General features: G+C 38.2%; 1 protein-coding gene across 1 annotated transcript; it reads left to right on the top strand.

Annotated features, from left to right (window-relative positions):
* The first annotated feature begins 460 nt into the window (after positions 1-460).
* On the top strand, positions 461-12,505 carry LOC103722690 (probable E3 ubiquitin-protein ligase ZFP1). The gene is made up of 10 exons (XM_039126197.1): positions 461-693; positions 2,911-3,093; positions 6,218-6,297; positions 7,620-7,858; positions 8,028-8,105; positions 9,041-9,321; positions 10,473-10,565; positions 10,895-10,993; positions 11,254-11,418; positions 12,160-12,505. The coding sequence occupies exons 4-10, from the start codon at positions 7,690-7,692 to the stop codon at positions 12,304-12,306; spliced, it is 1,032 nt and encodes a 343-aa protein (XP_038982125.1). The 5' UTR covers positions 461-693; positions 2,911-3,093; positions 6,218-6,297; positions 7,620-7,689; the 3' UTR covers positions 12,307-12,505.
* Positions 12,506-14,286: the final 1,781 nt, after the last annotated feature.

Raw genomic sequence — 14,286 nt, forward strand, 5'->3', positions numbered from 1 at the left:
CGAACCGTGAAAAAAAAAACTTTCGAAACAAGGTGGAACACGTACCTTTGCGGCCGATTCTTCGTCCCAAATCACTAGTTGCTTGTCCATGCTCGAATGGGGCTTAAATCTCCTTCAAAGATCGCCTAAACGATGTAAATGGATCGAGGGGTTTAAGGGGGGTTTGAGGGGTGGTTTTTTTTTTCCTTTTCAAAACGAAACGGAGGAGGAGACGGAGGAGGAGGAAGGGGGGTGTACTGAGAAAATTTCAAGGGCATAATGGTAATTATACTAAAGGTTAGTTTGGGTATTTTTTTTTGGTTTTGGGGGGTGTCCTGAGCAATCGGGGGGTGTATTTAGAACTACCCGACTCACGTGCCATCCCGTCCGACGCGGCACTACGGCAGTTCGGCCCGTGACATAGTTATCCAAATATTATAGCAGTTTCTTGAAAAAAAAATTTATCTCTTTAAAGAAAACTCCTTCAAGTTCCGCCTCTATTTCCTTTAATCGGTTATTACTTCCCTAATTCCTCTCTGAGGTGCTGCTCGCTCTATTATCTCTGTTACTTTTTGCCTCCATCTCTGGACTAATTTCTTGGGGATCGTGGGCTCTAGAAGATGTGTCGATTCCGCCTCTAGATTCCTTTGGTTTTGCTCCTCTAATTTTTCCGCAGCGGTTTATGGGAGTTTGTCCCTCCTTTTGGTTTTCCAGGTGATGATCTGTTCTTGTTCATTATTTTCTCGAATTTCTTTGCTTTCTGTGGAATCTTTCCATATGCATTTTGTGGGGCTTAATAAAAAACGATTTTTTTAAAAAAGAGACGCTGGTTTTGAGATCAAGAAGGCGAGTCTGGGTTGCGCGCCTGGGGATCTTCTATTGTCGGATGATGGGATGTATGGCTTGCTCATTCTTGAATTTCTGTTCATATGTCAGCTTTCCCCTAAAATTGTGTATAAATTTATGATTTCTGGACAATTACTGTAAATAATTGAGAGAATTGTGGCTTAGGAATTTTTTTTTGTAATGAGTCTGGTGGAATTATCTGGTGGAACATTGGAGAAGGCTCAGAAGCAGCGGGTTAGGAGAGGAGTGATGGAATGAAAGGAGCATGCTTTTTTTGTGACTCAAGAGTTGGAAAGAAAAAGATTGTATGAGGGAAGACTAAGAAGGGAATGAGATTCAGAAAAACTCGCTTCGTGTGATGATTTCAATTTCATTTGAGCAAATCAACAATCTGTAAGGGTTGTATTGGATTGGCAGTATAGGATATCTAGTGGAACATATTATTGTCCATCCAGGTTCTACTCTCCAAATTTTATTTCGGATCGTCGCTAGAAAATGGGAAAGCCTCAATAAAATTTTCTTTTTCCTTTTAGATCCCTTTTAGATCCCTTTTATGATTTGTTTGGTAATTATTCATGTACACCAGAGACTTGAAGCATGATTACCAATTTCATCTTGTTTTCTTATAAAGTTTTCTTGAGTCTGCTTATATAAAAAAAAACCTTTTCTTTTGTTTGCTACTACTATGTTTGACAATTTTGATCTGATTTTTGGCTGTCTGGTTGAATGCGGTGGTTACCAATTTGAAATTGATTTCACCACACCAAACATCTATTGAGTACCTGACCATGTGACTTTCCCCACTCATATTTATTCCCAAACTTTCACAGAATATTTACTGACTGCTGCTAGTTTTACATCTCCAATTGCACATGCATATTCTCCACTTCTTAATCCCATGAATTATCTTTTTAAGAATCTCAACTTGCAAACCCATATTCAAATGTGATGCAACCATGTATAGTTGAATGTGAGCAAGGGTGGATATGATCTTTGTGGGCGTCATTTTTAACCCTTCGGACTTGTGTGTTGTCAGTAATTCAGATTCTTGTTGCATAACTTGTAGCAACCTGAAGATCATTGAAGTCTGTTAGTTCTGTTAACAAAACCTACAATCACTACGTATTGGGAAAGAAAGATGGAAGATGTTTTCTAAGTTCAATGCTCTATGGTATATTGGTAGGTGAATGCTTGAAGAACGTCTTGCCTCCCAGGTTTGATGCATCATACATGAAGTTCAGTAAGAAACCATGCACTAGGATTTGGAGTAATGTACTAACTGCAATGCATGACATCTGTACAAATTAAGCTGCAATAATATGGCTTAGAGTTCCAGTTGGATATGGTGCATTTGGGATCTTGCATTTAAGGTGCATCCATCACATAGAGGAAATAATCACACCCATGCAGGCTAGTTTTCCATCCATAATGAACTTGCTCTTTTATATAGGCTGTGACTGATTTACTACTTGATCTCTCTCTGTCTCTCTCCATCTATCTTGTAAAAGTGTATTTCATCTATTCAACTATCTTATATGCTCGACTTTGATATTATGCTTCCATTTATTTTTAAGCATCAATGTGCTGTACATTTTGGTACTATCAAGATATTGTGTCTATCATTTTATAACAATTCTTTACAATTTTTCTTTTAAAAGGGAAAGAAAAGATAAAGCATCATCTTGGTTTACTTGTTTCACCTCTTATTATACCTCTACAGTTGCCCATCAAAATAGAAATCATGTGAGTGCATGTTATCCACACTCATGATACCTGACTAGAAACAGGATATATTTTCCACAAGATTTGGCTGGAATGGAGAGTTGAGGTTCAGATGCTCATGTAAAAAACGTTCAGTTGATAGCTTTATAATAGTTCAGAATTTTGTTATAAAAAAAACTTATGAATGCTTTTAGTGGTGAAACATTCTAATCTGTGTTATCACAGAGATGATATGGAGGCAATAGTATTTTCATGTTTTTTCCCTGTTCTTAGATAAAGGTGTGCTAACTACCCAAAAAATAAAGCGTGCTGAATACATCTTGAAATTAAATAACCTTTTATTTGTTTCAAATTTTCTCCCAGGGTATACGAGCTGATCTACACTTTCTAGTGCTAAAAACTTGGTGCTATCTTTGACAGTTAAGTCATCAAGAACCTACCTTAGTCAAGTCAGCAACTTGAAAGATTAGTAAAAGATCACAGCTACCTGTTACAAGGCATGATGCTGAATTTTCATTGTTCAATTGGATCCATGTAATCTCGAAGGTGGTAGCTTGTTCCTTCTCTTGATCTTATGCCTTATTTTGATTTTGTAGAGGTCAATCTGAAATTTAGACAACCCAAACCATGGTCTTTCTAAACACATTTCTTAGATTCTCCCCATTGGCCTCTCAACAGCCAGTATTCTGTTTCTCTATGTATTGAATTTATGCCCATTCCTATCAAAACTGCTATGGTGATGCCTTATTATCAGATCCAGACAAACCAATCAGACCAGTCCTTACTGTCAGTATGAATTTGTATCATCTTTATGCTAATATGCATGCATGTTTCCTATATGCTTTTGTCACATTTTTAAACTCTTTTACTTATCTAACTATCACATGCCTCCAACTTCAGCTCTGACTGTTGGCAGTTTAGTCTTTCATGACTACCAGGTTAGGACTGATCCATTTATATTTTACATTTTCTAATGTCAAACTACGTTTATCTACCTTGTCTTTTGACATTATCCTTTTGACTAAGTAATGCTATCAGACTTTCTTTTTTACTCTTTTCATTAACTTTACTTCTTTCCATGTTAATTTAGCAAAAGATGCAGTAAAATGCAGACATGTTTTGCTAAAGAAAGCGAGAATTGCTATCTATGACATTTAGTTTTGAGGGAATGACCTGTTGATTTTGTGCTATACAAAATGCTGAATTCAGCAATGACAGTTTATATTAGCTGGGACCCATAAGACATTTACAGAGGAATTAGTTCTCACTATGTGTACTGTTTGTCGTAGACTTTTTTTTTTTTGGTGGCAAAGGGTCAATAAAGTTCTTTTTTGGACATTGACGAATCAATCTTTGTTCTAGACAACATTTTACGTTCTGGTGGGACGGGGGCATCCCACCTGTCTCATCCCCTTCCTGTTGAAAAAGGGGGGAATAGGACATAGGTGGTAATTTTATGGACACGATCCGTTAACCCGACTTGCAAACGGCCCACTTTAAGCAAGCTTTTGATTGACATAAAGACTTTCGATCATAAACGGGTCAACCCGTCTGGACTTGTTTATTAAATTAGGTTGGGTTCAGGTTTAGAGTTTTGACTATGTTGAACCCGATTTGACCATTAATAATTGGGTCGGGTCTATTATCTGACCCCATTTAGCCTATATAAAATCTGTTTAATCCGTTTGAAACCTGCTTAAGCTGTTTCTGACATGTTTAACCTGATTCGCTTAACTTGTTTAACCTTTACATCCATTAACTTGTTAAAAACCTATTAACCTGTTTAATTCGACTGGATCTGTTTAATGAATGGGTTATGTGGGCGGGTGAGGTTACCTGTTTAATAAATAGGTCAGGTTTGGGTTGACAATTTTTTGACTTGACCTGTATTCGACCTAACCCATATCTGACCCGACCTAACCCGATTGCCACCCCCTACCGGGGTGGGGTTGGGATCCGAAACCTATCCATACGGAGAGAGAATAAGAAAGAGGAAAGAAGAAAACAAAGATGAAGATAAAGGGAAAAGGTGAAAGGAAAAGAAGAAAAAATGAAAGAAAGGAAGGAAGAAATAAAAATAGAAGTAAAGGAAAAAAGAAGAATGAACGGGAATAAGAAAAGAAGAAAGGGTAGAAGAAAGGAAAGAAAGAAGAAAAGAAAGAAGAGAAATAAAGAAAGGAAAAAGGGAAGAGAGATGGAGGATATTCAACCAGCGATGCATGACTAGGACTACTGTCGGGATGGGACAACTGGGCATCCCATTTCATGAAGAAACCGAGACACCTTCGTCTCACGGGGACTTTAAAACTGGGTTGGTAGGTCACTGGGTGTATTCAGCAATTCTTCACTTGCAATGCATCAAAATCATAGTTCGTCTTTTGGCGGCATATTGCCCCATCTCGGGCATTACTGTAGTGCACTGGTAAAACTGTACCGAATCGAGCTTCAATATGGGGGTGTACCCGAGTCTCAGCATGTCGAACTGATTCTTGTATTGGGCGGTTACTAACACTGTACCAGCATGGTATCAATACGAGGTCAGTACCAAGATAGTGAGCCTTGATCGAAACCTTTTTGTTTAAATATTTCTGAGCTTGACAATTACTATAAGTAGGTGGTCCAGCATATTTCTTTTGCTGATTATGAAATGTAGAATCATTTAGGTTATCAATAAGAGAACTATGGAAACTAGCATCCTTATAATCATTTTGGGGGTTTAACCTAATCACTTTCAAATTGTTCTGTTGCTGTTGAAAACATTAAAATTAACGTTTTGTATATATACTCTACAGGGAAGCCGACTTTTAATATGTTCAATATCTCTATTATTCGACTCTTCTTTTGACATTTCATTGCCTTTTCTTGGAAAGAGTTTGAAAATTCAGTTTTTGAAACTTTATGGCAAGCACGCAAAATTATAGGAAAGCTCACACTTATGCAATTTTGTGGAGGTGAAATATCAAATTATGAACTAATCCAGGTTCTATGGGCTTTATGGAAGGTGCCATAAAAGTTTACAGCAGACAACCTTAGTAGCAAGAAACTTAATCTAGGGTAACGACCTACATTGGAAACTCCTAGAAAACTCAAATGCGCAAACCTGCTTAACACTTCTTACTTAAAATGCTTTAAAGTATCTACTTCCCTCCAACCACACCAACTCCCTATTCTGAAACTAAGGGAAAAACTTCTAAGTGCTGTACTACTATACATGCTTGTGCCACAAGGGTTTCGCTAGGTAGCAACCAATGTTTGTAGATATAGTACTAGATATCTCTCTTTTTTCTTCCCATATTGTTAATTTAGTGGTAAGGTACAAGGATTATGCACTTTGAAAAAGAGGCAGGACATTGAGGAGAGAAAAAGAAAGAACATGAAGAATGTGATGCAGGTTTGGGAAAACATTGATGATCTTTATGAAACAAGGAAAAGGACAGTTGAATTTAATGGAGGAGAAAAGGATCAATCACCAAAAAAGGTAGTTCTTGATTAAGGGAATAAAATTCTAATATTTGGTATTGTGCAATATTTGAAAGGAATTTAAAACTTCAATTGCTCTTGTTTATGAGAGGCAGGAGGATTTCCAATTATCGTTTAGTTTTTGAAGCATTTTTAATTTCATATTTTTTTATTTTGATAGGGTGAGACTTTATGTGTAGTATGTTTTTAGATATCAGGTATTCAGGAAACAAGTGCTGGTGCTGGTCTTTCAGTAAAATGGCACTTACCTTATAATTGAGTATAATGAAGGTATGTACATCATGATGGCTGCATTAAAGTGATGGTATATCATCTGTATTATCAGGATTGCTCATGCAGATAATAGTTATGTGGCATTGCCTTTGGAATGCTAAAGTTAGTTTTGGTTATCAGATAATTATGAGCAATGATCTGCAAATTTTTCTTTGACATTATATGAATCACTGTGCTGGATTGATCTTGTTTAATTAAGGGGAAATTTTTTTAGTTCTGAAACTTTAGGTGGGTTGGACTATGTAACCCTTGCTATTGACAACAATTTAACTGTTATTTCTTGATTGATCATGTATATGGTCTTTCATTTGAGGTTTACTGTCAGCCACAGAATCTAATCTACCCATTCTAAGATACAAGATTGATTGAGAGCTAGTCGTAAAGTGAGTAATCTCCAATTATAACATGAATTCTAGAAACTTGAAAATGAAATGAAGTTTATAATATTGACCATCAATTTTTATTGTCTGGGTAGGATTATATATGTACTGGTTCGTTATTCAACTATATATTTTGGTTTAAGACAACCTGATTATAATCTTTTACCAAGATTTTTGCTAAAATTAGGTTTTAGTTACCAATAAGACAAATGCTTTTATATCAGAAATTGAACTGTATCTGAATAAGAAAAAAAAATTAGCATTCAAATAGTACCATATACTTCTATTACATGGATTATTAGACATCTATCCAGATTTTATTAGTGGGGCCTGACAAAGCACTTGGGGTTTTGAGTATTTAAAGATTGATCGACTGAATAATTGCAAAGGATGGAAGTCTCATCTTATCATGTACTGTAAAAGTACAAACCCTTCATTAAGAATGAAACAGAAAGAGGTTACCCAATATTCAATTATGGGTGAAAAGGAGACTAAAATATTAGAATTTGAGAGATCGAAAGTTGCATAGCTAACCATTTGTGTGGCTGCATCCATTGTGAAGATATCCTAGAGAGTTTATTTCAGCAGCTAGCCACTAAATACTAGGAAAAACATTGGTTTCTGATATTATGACAGTTAATGTTAAGGTGCATGAGACATTTGAGGGTTGTCTGTTGCTTCTTCATTGTTTAGGTTCTTCGTTGTATTGTTTTCCATGTATAACTGCATGTGCAATGGTCGTCTCATGAAAACCCTTAACGTGTTCATATTGTATGCTTTTTAAATATGCATCATGTTATCTCTATATTATATGCAAGTCATCAAAAACATGCCTTTTATATTCAACCATGTTACAGATTCCATCTTGATAATTATCGCCTAAGTATTTTAATAAATTTCACTAATTCTTGTTTCATTTAAAATTGTTTTTGTAAGCAGAGACTGATCCAGAAATGAAGACCAGTATCGATCGTTAAGTTGTGGATGTACAAAAAGCTATATTGCACTTATGGGACAGAGAAACACATTATGTACTCATCAAATGCTTGATCTGGAAGCAGAGCCAGGCTATAGTCGACTTCATCCTGATCACTGCATTCTTCAAGGCAACATTCATGACTACCCTGGCCAAAATATACCATCTGGCACTGTCCGCTTCAGGAAATGCAGCAGATCTTGAGCACCATCAATTTCGAGATCATCAATAATGGAAGCATCTATTGTGGGAACCAGTATAGTAATACTCCAAATTGGTCATTCCAGTCCCAAATCTTGATGTAGGTGCTGTTGCTTGGATAAACTTTTATAATCCTTGTATTTTAACCTTCATCTTCCCCTGTACCTCAGATATTGGTTCTGCCAATCAGCTGCCACATTTCATCGATCGCCAGACTATTGGAATTCGTGGGGATGAGTATGGTAGAAGTAATCATTTCTCTCAAAGTCCGAGAGGATCTTGGCAAAAGAAAAAATACAGAAGCAATTCAAGGAAACTGTACCATGCCAATGGCTCTGCAAGCTCAAATTTATCTTCAATATATCTCTCTCAAAATTCCAGACAGACACATTGGGAGGAGCCATATGGATCTGGTGTTAACATGTTGGCTTCCACAACTTCAAATCCATCTGATTATCAAGTTAACAGAACTTTACCGAGCATAGAAGGATCTTTTAGAAGTGCGAGGGACAGATCTAGTTCTTCAGTATTCAGCCTGAATTTGCATTTGTACGCCATTTTAACTATTTACTTCCAGGGAATTATATGAGCCAGTCCTTTCATCTGCCGGTAATGCATGGGCCGCACAGGTTGGAAATAACATTTCTAATGGAGGAAGTTCCAATTGGAACTATACATACGCAATGCCCGATTTGCATGGTAAAGCACTTTATTTTCAAGAAACTGTATCATGATCAATGAGTATTGTTCAACGACTATTCTTCATGAAGGCATCACCTTTTTATATTATATGGAGGCAAGATCTGTTGTTTTGCCTGCCTAATTTATGTTGCATTTAGAAGCTAAAGTGTATTTGGTAATTTTGCTATGGGCGGCTTGTATTTCACATCCATATATGTTCCATGGGTTTTCTGTAAGAGGTTGTGTGTGTGTGGTCAGTGAGTGGGCTGGGTGGCTTGGTGTGGGCTTGCTGTTTTGCTCGTTGAACTGACAGGCTAGCTGGTATTGAATAATTCTTGTGTTTCACTTAACTGATGAGCCAAATGATATACAACTAGCCTAAAGGAGAGGATTTCTCTACACACACACACACACACACATATATATATTATATGTATAATTTAAATTGAAGTTTCTCGTACATAAGACTCTATTTTAACCAGGACTTTCCTGCTTTTGATAGGTAGATCTGTCAGTTTTGGGGCTGTTGAGATGGCAAATATGAGCGACCAAGGATGGCAGGAAATCTCATCCAGTTTGCACCCTGCATCTTTGCCTTATTTTCAGCAACATCCACAGCCTGTTCAAAACATGCAAATTCAGAGTCATAGCCATCATACTAGAATACTGGCTCCTCCTTACCAGCATCTGCTTAGTAACATGCACCCCAACAATCCAAATCCTTCTAATAACAGTCTCCTATCAGGTTCCAGATTCCTATTCTTCCCATCCAATGCTGAACAGGTCTATAGCCTTCTCGGCAGTTAGTCCAGGCAACTCCCAGAAGTTAGCCATGAAAATGTAGGATCCTAACATCAGAGGTGAGTCTTCCCTTTCATTTTCTGCTTCCTCTTATTTGGCATTAGGGAGACATGGCATAAAATGCACATGGATACTTCTTCAATATTGTAATAACTGAATTTGAAATGTGGAAGAGATCCAACAGTTATTCCTTGAAGGATGCCAAGAAACTGTCATTAAACTATCTAATTTATTGGCAACATCCATTCTGCTCATTTCATTTATTTTATTTCATTTTGCACTTTGTTTTCCAAGTTTATCATGGTTTAATCATCTCCTGTCCTTTCTGCTTTTTGGGTGCATATCTCCTGTCCTTTCTTTCAATTGCTTGGCATGTCTAGTGATATGAAGTATGAAAACTTTATGAAATTGCTCCTATTTTTATTAAATTCTAATGTTGGCTATATTTTTTCTGGTTCCTGTTGGGATAGGATGTAAGAAGTGATGCACAATTGTTTTGCCCTGTCAAGTTCTGGCAATTGAGATCTTGGGAGACAATATTAGGATGTAGAGGCCATTTCTGAACAGCCACATAATATTCCATTTGTGGTATATGTCAGAAAGGAAACAAAAGCAAGGTTCTTTGTTGGCATGCTGCATAAGAAGGCATGCAGAGGTGGATACTTGCCACTACTAAATAAAGGATCCTTTGACAGAGAAATGTATATATATTTGTCCAACTCTGAAACGTTAGTTCTTTAAGAATTAATGGAACTAGCAGACAAAATCATGTTATTTAAATCTTCCTTTTTTCCTTTTTTTTTTTGAGGTTTGAAGTGCAGGGGAATAGCTGATATGAGGGAGTTCTATGTTAAAGAAAACTCATGATGAAATGAGTGAAGGCAACGCCACTGAAGTGTTAGCTCAGTGGAACTGGGCCTTACTTCCAATCCCGTGGTTCCGAGTTTGAAACGCGCGGGCGTCGATTAAATTATGGAGACCGGATGCTCCCTGCTCGGACACGTGGTTTGGGAGGGCTTATTGGTCCTCTGGTAGTCTTGGTGGTGCCCGGTGTGAAGTAGTCACACGGGGTTCGAGTCGGAGCCCAGAGGGGTAACCTAGCCGGACACGGGTGGGGAGGGTATGAGTAAAACCGGCCGGGGATACCCAACACACGGTCATTTCTACCCCGCATCAAACATTCTCCCTGGCGAGGTGGGGGCCTAGTGGGGGGCTGCTACGCGGGGGTAGGCTTGTCCTTTTCTCCCCCTTCTCCTTTTTCCTAAGAAAAAAAAAAAGAAAAAGAGTGAAGGCAACAATGTTTCCAAAAACTTGTTTGATTATTGCATAAGTGGCCCTCATGAGTTCATGATCTCTGGTAAACCCAGATTTCTGCAAGCTATGGTCCATATTGACTTGGCCGACATGCTGTGTACCTTGTAACCGGGCTCATAACTGGATGGCTAATCTCCAGAATTATTGTTATACTTCATGCAACATAATTAAGCTCCACCTTTTATTTTCTATCCTCAAGGAGTGGTCAAAACTTAATTTTCAGCTTTTCTGGTCCATGCAGGATCCGGATTTTGTGGAACCCCATGGGCTGTTTGGAGAAAGCAACATTGTTGATGAGCATCATGATATGCGACTGGACATAGATGGCATGTCTTATGAGGTAAATGAATTTTGTGGTTTATGGGGCTTTTTGCACCTGCAACGAACTTAATCTGAAATCACGTACTCTTTAAGTGAGTTGTTTCTGTTTTAAAATCTTCAACACTTTTGCATTTAGATGGTTAATAATGCATTTGAAGAGGTGCCAAACGTTGCATTTGGAATACGGAAACTATAGCCAGTGGCATTGCAGAAATCATTGCAAACTTGGATTTGTCACTAGTAGTTTTTGTAATATGTTACTCTCTGGAACCACTACAGGAACTTCTAGCCTTGGAAGAGCAGATTGGAGATGTCAACACCGGATTAACAGAAGAATTCATCTTAAAGAATCTAAAGACAATCATTCATGGTCCACAAATGTCCTCACTGCCAAATCAAACGCACAAATTTGCTCCAGAGAATGAAGCTTGCATCATATGCCAGGTCCTTTTTCTTGAAACACTATAATATAGTTAATTGTGGTGAATATAACCAGCTAGCCCTATCCATTAAATTGGGAGAACATTTTATGACTGAGGTTGATCCATCCATGGCCAAGGAATCCATGGCAATGGACAGACTTGCCAATAAACTTGGAAGTCCAGTTGGCAGGGTGAGAGGCTTGAAAACATAAATAGTGGCATGGTGAGGAAATGGATGAAATGCATCTATCTCTAACAAGATTCGTTGTCTCGATAACCGGATGCGGTACCGGTGCTACACTAGCATAGTGTCGGTACGGTATGGCGTAGATTTTTTTTTCAGCGTATCGAATGTCGGTACGCCATCCATACCGGATACCGATACCGAATCGGTATGATACAGTACGCTCCGTATTGTTCGGTTCGGGCCGGTATGGCATATCTTGATCTCTAATATAAATATTGTTAGAGATAATTGGATGTTGGAACAGTACCCCCAAATCCTTGGTATACCGAATTGTAGAATATTGACCGCTAATAAACCAGCTTTAGTGGTTGAAATATGCAACTGCACCAAATTAAAGTGCAAGTATCCTGGTAAGCTGAGTCCAAAACAGTTCTCTGGGATACAGTGCTGTTCTGCAATCCTCAAAATTAATCATTTGTAGGACCTCAGATGGATTTATACAACTCAGCATATTCTATCTCAGTGAATTTAGCTTCTTCTTCATCATTGATAATATATAGTTTTCTGGGTTTGCAGGTGGAGTATGATGAAAAAGAGAGGATAGGAATACTGGACTGTGGTCACAGCTATCATGCTGGCTGCATAAGGCAATGGTTGTCGGTAAAGAACTTGTGCCCCATTTGCAAAGCATCAGCTTTGACCAGGGATAGAAAAGATGGATGAGGAGGTTTGGAGCAGTCACGTTAATCTATATGCTTGACAAACTCATCTATTTTAAATTTTTAATTAGGCATGGTGGATAATTCTGCTACTCACACCATTTAATGGCCCTCTTAGTTGAGCGGGTGAACTTTGCTCATCGTAACTGTATAAAAGCAAAATGATGTATTATTTTGTCAATTACAGAATGATATTTTCTATATCCAATGTTTCATGCATGACTAAAAGATAAACAATATGTATCCAGCCCATTGCCAGCGAGACTGCTTTCAGTTCATATAGCTTAATGGTGGGCTGTGAGAGAAAGATGTATAGGTCTGCCAACTATGTGGTGGATTAATAGCTAGTTTATCTACTGCTGCAGGGCATGTATGATGCCCATTAATATGATTGTGATCGCTCATCTACTAAATGCACTCCCACCCTCGAGCAAAGCCAAGCTAAGCAAAATGTAGTTTTGTTATAGAAGGGAGAATGTCTGCATTGCTTTAGAAATGTACAGATTGCAACCTTTAAGCAGTGACAGGTTCAAAAATCTTAGCGTGTAGGCTCAGAGCAATTTGCCGTCATCATAAACAATAGAGCTACGGCCCCCAAATTTCAACTGCTCATTTCTGTTTGAATAGAGGCCATCAAGCCTGTTTCAGGTTGATAAACTCTTTATTAGGCTTGCATGGATATGTAAAGTGGATGTTGGTGGGGGGTGGTGGAGGTTACCATCTCGGTTCAAGTGGATGGGTCTGAGTTACCAAGCACGCCGGTACACGAGAAGAAGGCTACGATCTCCAGGTTAGGCCAACCTGCAGAGCTACCATTTGGTAATTTCCCTTGGATTATAGCACCACATCCACCCTCCACCTAGTGGCAATCTAGCAAATTAGAGTAAATAAAATATATGGTTTGATCGATTAATACTTGTTCAGATAACCTTGAAAATAATCTTATTAATCATTTGCAACTGAATTTTGTCGATAAACTGGCCAGTACTCTTAATCTACGAATCTATAGTCCCCTAACAGACCAAGGTTTAACCAATTGTACGATAAAGCAGCGGTAAGATAAAAGATACAAAAGCAAACTTCCAACCAAGGATTGCCAAATCGGTATCGAGTATCATACCAGTCGGCGCCCAGTACGGGTCGGTACCTATTCGGACCGAACCGGTTTATACACTGGCACGCCCTTTTTTTTTTTGAAGTTCTCTCTCTCTCTGAACTTTTTCTATAAATTTAAGTCTAATTTGATTTTTTTATATTTTTTTGATGTTTTTCGATATTTTTCGATGTTTTTATGATCCCAATTTAAGCCAGATGATGCATCTTATTGATTTAAAATGATACAAATTATAAAATAAACAACATAAAATATCTTCAAATCAAGATACAATCAATTACATACTTTTAAAGTTTAACAAATAATAATATCTAAAATTGGATCGAATAGCGATGTCTCTCGTGGATATCTGGATCATCAGCATAATTAAAAGGCACATCAACCCACCCCTTTATCCAAGCGGCGTTGTAGTCTTGTATGGTCATCCTATAAGGAACGCACGCCAGATTATAAGCACTCTCGGATCTCTTGCTGAAGCTCTATCTCCGAGAGGTGTCCTCTGGCTGATAATACGGCTGTGGAGAGGCCTATTCGAATGTACCGGCAGCAAAATCCGACCCGTGAGATGCTCCGAATTACATACGGTAGAGGCCACCTAAAGATGCCTCAAACGTACCACATCCATATCTGTATCCGTATAAGTCATAGGCTATCTATAGCTGCGAATAATAGGATCTAGTATATGACTCTGAACCTGATATGTCTATGGATCCTACTCCACGTGCGAGGTCATATGTAGTTGCATTGTGTCCTCCTGAACGACCTCGAAGAGCCCATCTTTTATATGCAATCATATCCTTGCGGGCTCTACTAGATCGTGCATTGTGGTCCCTATCTTGTGCAGCATGCGTAAACTGGGACTCACCAGTG

Source organism: Phoenix dactylifera, chromosome 4, assembly GCF_009389715.1.
Source record: "Phoenix dactylifera cultivar Barhee BC4 chromosome 4, palm_55x_up_171113_PBpolish2nd_filt_p, whole genome shotgun sequence".
In the NCBI taxonomy this organism is placed as follows: domain Eukaryota; kingdom Viridiplantae; phylum Streptophyta; class Magnoliopsida; order Arecales; family Arecaceae; genus Phoenix; species Phoenix dactylifera.

What these genes read in the sequence shown, in the direction of transcription:
- LOC103722690 (XM_039126197.1), top strand. Translation starts at nt 7,690, where the DNA reads ATGGGACAGAGAAACACATTATGTACTCATCAAATGCTTGATCTGGAA. An exon ending in CAGGAAATGCAGCAGATCTT is followed by an intron (nt 7,859 to 8,027) that starts GAGCACCATCAA and finishes CCTGTACCTCAG; the next exon opens with ATATTGGTTCTGCCAATCAG. An exon ending in TGGGGGGCTGCTACGCGGGG is followed by an intron (nt 10,566 to 10,894) that starts GTAGGCTTGTCC and finishes TGGTCCATGCAG; the next exon opens with GATCCGGATTTTGTGGAACC.